The sequence below is a fragment of the Empidonax traillii genome, unplaced genomic scaffold (assembly GCF_003031625.1).
Source record: "Empidonax traillii isolate 1590-97213 ecotype Southwest subspecies unplaced genomic scaffold, ASM303162v1 scaffold108:size1079785, whole genome shotgun sequence".
In the NCBI taxonomy this organism is placed as follows: domain Eukaryota; kingdom Metazoa; phylum Chordata; class Aves; order Passeriformes; family Tyrannidae; genus Empidonax; species Empidonax traillii.
This window is the reverse complement of record NW_020955301.1, coordinates 1,067,480-1,075,807: the sequence shown is the minus strand read 5'-3', so window position 1 is coordinate 1,075,807 and position 8,328 is coordinate 1,067,480. Positions and strand designations below refer to the sequence as shown.

The following is an 8,328-nucleotide window of genomic DNA, read 5'->3' as shown; positions in this document are numbered from 1 at the left end:
GTCATAGCAATAGTAATTTTAGTATTCTCTATTCATCAGTAGGAATAGTATTCATTGATAGATATTGAAAGTACTCGTGTGTAGAGTTGCTAAAATATATTCTATTAATCGACATACTCACTTTCAAAGTTCTTAAGTGTTCATTGAACGATTAAGGTACTGTGATTAAAGCTAGACTTGCATTTCTCAAGAAAAGGATTCTCAAGTTGTCACTTGAAGCCACCTATTTAATGATTCATCAGCTAAGTTGAACAGCCTTTTTGGTTTTGGCACTTTACATGGAAAAGGAAATCTTTTTCTAAAGTAAGTTATTGGGAAAGGCTCTGAGAAAATTATTCGGTTTATTTCTGTTGTGTGTTCAAATTCCTGAAGAAAAGAATCTTCACATTCTTGCAAGTTTTCTCTTTCCTTCCCTCATTTCAGAGTGAGACAAGGTTCTGTTTCCCTTTTCAACACTTGCAAAATGGCTGACACTGATATGTGGACTCTCTTTTTCTTTCTAAAAAAAATAAAATAAGACACTATAAATTATGACATAAAGAAGCATTTTTGCACTTTTATTATTAGAAATAAACGCAAGTATTTGAAGTGTGTAAACAAAGAATTGAGAGAGAGAAAGAAGAGAATGGGAAAACCCTTTTGTCTTAAGGTCTTTTCCATAATGTTAAGCCACAATTTATGGACTTCAAAATTCCACTGAAAATGACCAGGACAATGAAGGAAGTAAACACCCTAATGCAAATTGATTTTTTTTGTTGGTTGATAGTTTATTGTGGTTTTGTTTAATGGTGAATGATCAGAACTTGCCAAAAGTTTTTGCTATCAGCCGACAAGCAGGATGTCTTTAGGAATTTGCCATCAGGAAAGTTTTGTGCATTACTCATGAGCAGCCAGCAGCTTTCCTTACATCTCTGGAAAGAAGACAGAGCTGAAGGGGAGGCAAGAAGACAAGGAAAAGGATGCAAAACTCAGGAGGAGAAAACTCAGGATACTCCACCCCGGAAGCCCGAAGGAAGCACAAGCAGCTGCCTAGGCTTGCTTGCCGTGCTTCTCGTTGGTAAATCAGTAAGGCATTCCAAGTGGCAGAAGCCTTCACGCAAGGCTGCTCAGGGCTGTCACACTATACAGCGTGTGCATGCATAATGTATAAATATATCCATGTGCGTTTCTCTCTCTCTCTCTCTAGATCCTATTTATGTGTCTACATGTATTTAATGCATTGTTAATATATGCATGTGTATAAATCCATTTGTAGTACCTCTATATACACTATCTGTGAAACAATAGATGGGACATCAATGGCATATCTGTTGGTGTGTCTATGTGTGTACCCATATACATAGCCGTGTCTGTATGTACCTGTATATATATTTTTAAACACACCACGAGTACCACTTATACCACGGTACATACAAATGGCATAAACTGTGAAAAAGAACATACACATATGTAGAACCTAGTCTGGAAACCACACGCATCGTAACTACTATGTTAATTTCTCATGTAGTCACAGACACTGGAGTTGAAGGGAGTCGTACGGATCCTGGCGTACGGCTGTCGGTATTTATGCATGGCACGACTCCAAGTAGCCGATATAGGAGAATTATGCCCAAAAGAGACGCCAGCGCCGCCTCCGCCCGGCCAGTAGCTCGACGCTGAGCCGGCGTCCGCAGGCGCTGACGCTGTGTCTCCCCGCAGGTGATGATGCTGGGCAGCACGCGTGTGGCCGAGCTGCTGCTGCAGCGCGGAGCCGACCCCAACCGGCCCGACCCGAGCACCGGCTGCCTCCCGGCGCACGACGCGGCCCGCGCCGGCTTTCTGGAGACGCTGGTGGCGCTGCACCGGGCCGGGGCGCGCCTCGACCTGCCCGACGGCCGCGGCCACCTCCCCCTCGACGTGGCGGCGGGGGGCCCGCACGGAGCCGTGGGCCGCTACCTGCGCCACCCGCCGCCCCTGTCGCCAGCCGGCAGGGCCGCCCAGGGGGCAGCGCCCTGACCCGCCCTCGGCCGCCCCCGCCGAGCCCTCGCCGCCTGCGCCCATCTCCGCCGCCACCGTCCCCGCCGGCCACTCACCCAGCGAGCCACCGCGTCTGCCGGCGATACCGCCGCCCGACCCCTGCCAAGACTCTGCCTCTGCCCCGCTGCCCAGAGCTCCTCCGCACGCCACGGCCACCCCGTGTCCTGCTTCTGCCGGAGGACACGTGCTGCTCAACTGCCTGAGAAAAGAAGGAAAGAACCGAAACACTGCCAAGGCGAGCGCTCCTGCTCTCCCTCTCAGGCTCCCTGGTGGGCCGAGCACAGGTAGCAAAAGGTTCTCCTGTGCTTCGGGAGTGGCGAGGTGGGCGGAAAAATCCGCCGTTTGCCCTCTCCGATTTCTGGTTACGGGGAAGCTGCTTAGAGAAGTCAGAACGCTGTGTTTCCCTTACCGGCTTGCTCACCGCCCTGCAAGGTTTGGCATTGTAGTCATCCCTTGAGATTCTTCTATGTCCTAGGGCTCTCACATAGCGAACACTTCAGCCCTCTCCTTTACAAATGGAATTAATCTTCCAATCTTCTCCTCTCAGCAGTCCACTTCACTTACAGTTTTAAGACTGAGATATAACACTGATGGATTGTCCAAATATTTAACACTGATAGACATCACAATTTAAGAACTACTACAAATATGTTGTAGAGTTGCATTTGGAGAAGCTATCCATGTCAAAAAACATGGGTCTCTAAACTAGATCTTTGGAAAAAACAACAAATGGCCGAGTTGGGTTACAAAGTTGGATCTTTTCACACTTTGTATTTTCTCTCCTTCCTGCAGAATTTCCATTGCCTACCCAATGTTTGTATCACTTGCATGTAACCAAATACCTATTCTTACTCGATAACTAAACAGGAGATTGGCTCGGAAAACTTCCTTCCTAGTGTTCAGCTATTAAAGGAATCTGTGTGTAGCACCACTCAGAGTTGGGCACTGGTTTTTATTTCGACTTGGTTGATTGCTTTCTTGTTTGTGGGAGTCTGTGCATAAATACATATGGATACTCACAGCACGTTCACAGCAGGCCGAATACGAGGGGCTTTTTGAGATGTGTATTAAGTACATACACACACCACTTAAACACATCCAAATGCTTTGTTTTCTTATTAAAACAAGACTTAGAGAGCAAAAGGAAAGCTCAACTGAACTTTGTATCTTTGCATGACTTTATAATCTGTTTTTAAAAGTAGGAAGATTTTTCTTTTCCTGCCCAAAAAAGTATTGGCAGGCAGTATTGGCACACTGGGGCATGCACTGTTGGTGCACACTCTGCCTAAAGACTTTTTTCCAATCCCTGGAGGAAGGTTGGTGTCAGCATGCCCGTGTCTTGACCACGGTATCAAAACACATCAAATGTAATTCAGAACCTTCTCACACAGTTGATACAAAAGCTGCTTCCCAGGAAGCACTAATTCTTAAAACAGAACTTCTAAGGTCAAATTAAAAGACTTCCAGGAGATCAAATGTCTTTCTCCTTGTGCCAGAGGAACCATACAGGAGGAAACCAACCAACAAGACATACTTCACCTACCCTCTAAAATACATTTCACTTACTACACACACTGCTACACTACTCAGTTCCAGCACGGCCTCCTCTATGACACCTTCATCTTCAGGTAGAAAACGTATTTCCAAGTACGCCCAGTCATGCCACTCTTTGCACCACAAATGGCCTGAGCCAAGACACAGTAAAGGAGGTTGGGAACTTGACAATTATCTAAACAAGCAATGGCAAACTTTTGCAAAAGTGTGATGAAAAGTTGATGTCAATTCTTTGGAACTGTCCTGCTTCAGCAGCACTGCAGTGACAGTGGGGAGAGAAAGCAGTCCTTAAAACAGTTAAGACAGTATTTCCATCTTAGAGAGCTGGTCCTGCCCAGTGCTGAGCACCTTCTGAATTCATTTCTCCTCTTGTTGATGCTCAGCTGGTTTTGATAAACCAAACACTCTCACTGGTTAGAGTGCTGGGAACTCCAACTGCTCTCGGATCTGCTTTCAATACTAGTGCATACTAATAATAGTTCTGGTGTCACATGCCACCTGTGCTGATGTTGAGAGATGCTTTGGATGTTGGTAGCAGGAAACACTAGGAAGTGTTAGCCAAGTAAAATGAGATAACAGTTGGAATCTCATGTTAGCAAGACAGATCAAGGCTAGACTGCTAAGAATGATGTGGAGAAAATAGAACAGGGAGCAAAAGGGTAAAGGCAATGGCCCACCCCACAGTCTAGTTTGTGCCATAGTTGAACCTGCATTGGCATCAGTACATTACACTGCTGACATGCACGTTGGAGGCTGCTCTAGTGAGCAAAGTCAATTGAGATCTCCTCCAAGACAAACGGACTTTAAAAGCCATGGATAGCTGGGTAAAACAAAATCCAACAACTGCAAAATACAGCAATTGCACACTGAGAGAGGGCAAGTGCTTGTGACACAAGCAAGTGAGGGGTGCTGGCTCGGAACATGGACAGGAGCTGTTTGGATCTGAATGCTACCAAGTCCAAATTCAGAAGTCTCTTCAATCAAAGCAGAAGGAGATCTGTCGCCTGTGACATGTGCACCAAGGTGAAGCAGAGCTCCCACTGAACGCCAGTGGAAGGACAGTTGGACAGAAGTTGCTGTGAGTGGGTACATGTCTTCTTTCGCATTTGTTATTTGCAGGTTGAACTCACCCCGCAGTGACACTCTGCTTGTGGTCTGTATGGATCTGGACATTTTATGAAGTTCCAGTATGTGGCCTTTGCTTTGGAGGCCAGCTGAAAATGTTGTGAGGAATCGGTTGGTTACCGATTCTGTGTTTCCCGGTCCTTGCTTCATACTGACACCCCTCCTGCTTTGTGCATTTGTGCTATGTGCAAGCACTCAGCTCCAATCAATCTGCCCTCTGTACAAGTGGGAAAGAAAATTCAGGTTTAAGCATTTCTTTCTAATGAACCAACTCCTGCCCAGCTGCATTTCTCTGTTCCCCCAAGGCAAATCCTGCACAGGAGCAAGAGAGACCGAGCTGTTCTTCAAGAAGTCCTCCAAGCTCCAGGGCTGCTCTTTCCCCAAAGTCTTGAAAGCATTCAGGCCATACAAATCAAGAAGTTAGTTTAGGGCAATTCCACTGGAGAAAGCAAAGCAGAATTGGAAAACTTCAGGTTAAATTTGACTAGCTATTACTTTTATTAGGCTTTTTGTGGTTCTAATGAGTTTTGTATGAGATATGTACGTCATTTACCCATAGAGAAGCTCCTTTGTTTGATTCAGCACATGCTATTTAGGTACCTGTGCTGAAGCAGGCACTGTTTAAAGAAGACTTTAAAATGGTCTGCGAAACATAGAGTGATGGTTCTGACCTGGCTCACTTGGGCACGGGAGAATGGTATTGAATGGGTATATCACATTTCACATCATGCACCCACTGCTGGGAAAGTTGAAAGATGTAATGGACTGTTAAAAACAAGTCTAAAGGCACTTGGTGGGGGAACTTTCAAGAACTGGGATAAGCACTTAGCCAAGGCCACCTGGCTAGTTAGCTTTAGAGGCTCTGTCAATCAAGCTGGTCCTGCCCAAGCAGAATCCCTCCACACTGTAGATGGAGACAAAGTTCCAGCGATCCATCTGAGAGGTATGTTAGGGAAGGCTGTTTGGATTACTCCTCCCTCAGGCCAAGACAAACCCATTCGTGGGATTGTTTTCGCTCAAGGGCTCGGAAATACGTGGTGGGTAATGAGAAAGGATAGAGAGATCCAGTGTGTGCCTCAAAGAAATTTAACCTTGAGGAAAGACATATGAGTTGTGTTTCGCAGGAAACCAGTCACGAGATGAGAAAGACCTGAACAAATTGATGCTGGGATCCAATGATAAAACAGCCCAGACCAGAGAACCAGCCCTAAAACCCAAACTGTGATTATAACCAAAGGGCCAAGGATCCGAACTGAGCTAATGCTGATGTTGATCTTCTATGACAAGACAATTGCTCCAAAGGACTATATATACATATATATATGTGTATATATGCGTGGGATATAAGCGAACGTGAAACATAAGTGTTATGTAAAAATAGTATGGAATAAGGGGTGGAGAATGTGATGGTTTTGGTCTAGGCCTTCCTGGTAACCAGCTCATAACCAAGGAAGTGGCCACGTACCCAGTATTCCATGCGATTTTTACATTAACCAGGGTATAAATAAGTTGGAGATTAGAGACCTCTCTCTCCCTTCTGGCGAGGTTGAGGGCAGTGGGTCCTTGTGTTGGTCTCTTATCTAAGGCTGAGGCCTTTAGTGACTGCTGGTCTGCCACGTGGAAGATTGGAGAGTGCAGGCTGTGTCTGCCAATCTTGCTTTTCTGAGGGACACGGTGAGATTTGTTTTGCTAGTTATTTTGATAGTTCTTGGGTTTGATTGTGTATATTTGTTCTGTGTCCCTTTTTGTCCCTTTATTTCCCTTTCCTTTCCCTTCATGGGGGGGGGGGGGGGTGTTTGGATTCCCTTCACTGTGTACATAGCATCTTAATTGTATAGAACTGTAATATAAGTATATGCACACAGTTTGCAATCTGTGATGTTTGAAAACTAGGCAACGGCCACAATTGAGCATCCTAGAGATGCAATTTTGCAAGAGCTTCAAGCTAGTACTTGTTAAAAATGCTTCGCATATTATGATACAGGAGTAGTGTCAATAGTATGGTCACAGAAAAAAAAAAAGAAAAAAAATTGTAATGGATACACTCAAACTGAAGTGAGGCAATGTTCATCAGTGAAGTTCTCTGCCTGTCACTGTCTCATTCTTGTCAAACCAGATACATTCTGAGTGTGAGAAGGACCATGGTTCTCTGCTAGAATGCTTATTGGGTTTTAGGAATGCAGTACATTGAATTTGTATCTTCTTGCTCTCTGTCACATCTGCAGTTCTTCCTACAATACATTTCTTAAGACTCTTTTGAAAGACAATTAAAAGCACTTATATTTGGCCCTATCTTTATATAATGAAACACTTACCTATGCTTTTCTTGCCAATCACCATCTCTGTTGTACAGTCTGCTGGATAAATAACTCCCAACACATTTCAGACTATGAAATGGATGCTGAACTTTGCACAGAAACCCTAAACACTACCACTCCTTTCCTGACTTTATATACAAATTCTGCCTGAGACACCTTCAGGTATCAAGCCTCTGTTGACAGAGCAAGTACCACAGAATGAATTGGGTTGGAAGGCATCTTCAAAGACCAGAGAGCCCACTCCTCCTACCACAGGCAGGCACACCTTCCACTAGGCCAGGCTGATCAAAGCTCTGTCACACCCGACTTTGAACACTTGCAAAGATATTTACAACTTCTCTGAGTAGCCTGTTCCAGTGTTGCACCACCTTCATAGAGAAAAAATTATTACATCCAATAGAAATACACCCCCTTACAGTTTAAAACTGTTACCCCTTGTCCTGTCACTACAGGCTGTGCTGAAATGTCTCCTTCCATCTTTCTTATAAGCTCCCTTTAAGTCCTTAAAGGGCACTATAAGGTCTCCCCAGAGCCTTCTCCTCTCCAGGCTGAACAAGCCCATCTCTCTCAGTCCATCCTCATAGGAGAGGTGCTTTGGACACAGTCCTCCTTACCTAGTGTTGTTATCCAGCCTTGCATAGGAAGAATTTAGAACAGAAATGTGGAACAGAACTCACTACCTATGGACCTGTTCTGTGCCGCTATCCAGAGACACTAAGTACCCAATAGAGACAACGAAAACCAAAATCAACACAACAATTATCTTTATATGTCACCACCAAATGTAAAAAGAGATTGAAAATGGACACCCATAAACAACTTTATCTTGGAACGTCCAAATACCAACTTCCTGGCCTTAATCTATTTCACCAAATGTGCCTAGAGGACAAGGATAAAAAGAGAAACCATTAATAAGGCCAGATGCCTGCACTGGCTTAGTGCAGTGAAACAGATGTTCAAGCTCTGGCTCCTGCAACCCAAGTTCTCAAAAAACCCACCAGGAAATACAGAAAAGCAGTTCAGCCACTGCCACCCGTATCTGAAAAGCACTTGTACTGGTTTTGCTAGCCAAAAGGATGTCCAAATCTAAAGGTTTTCACAGCGGCAGTCTGGGTGTCTAACAGAACAAGACCGGCAAGGTAAAATGCTTATGTACCTTCTTTCTCTTATTTTCCTTTGGATGAGCTGGGTTTTTTTACATTACTGTGAGAATCCTTACCTTTCACGTTTTTCATATTTTCCTTGCTTGCCTTGCATTCTGATCCACTTGTGTCTCATCAAATCCCTGTTGTAGGAACTTAGAACCTAGAACTCT

At 44.6% G+C, this 8,328-nt stretch overlaps 1 protein-coding gene across 1 annotated transcript; it reads left to right on the top strand.

Annotated features, from left to right (window-relative positions):
- Nucleotides 1–882: 882 nt before the first annotated feature.
- On the top strand, nucleotides 883–1,995 carry LOC114056938 (cyclin-dependent kinase 4 inhibitor B-like). The gene is made up of 2 exons (XM_027882603.1): nucleotides 883–1,065; nucleotides 1,699–1,995. Exons 1-2 carry the CDS (start codon nucleotides 883–885, stop codon nucleotides 1,993–1,995), a joined length of 480 nt encoding a protein of 159 aa, XP_027738404.1.
- Nucleotides 1,996–8,328: the final 6,333 nt, after the last annotated feature.

Bases quoted from the DNA above. Each gene is read 5' to 3' on its own strand.
- LOC114056938 (XM_027882603.1), top strand. From the start codon at position 883: ATGAGCAGCCAGCAGCTTTCCTTACATCTCTGGAAAGAAGACAGAGCT. The intron at 1,066-1,698 runs GTAAGGCATTCC...GTCTCCCCGCAG, and splicing joins TGCTTCTCGTTGGTAAATCA to GTGATGATGCTGGGCAGCAC.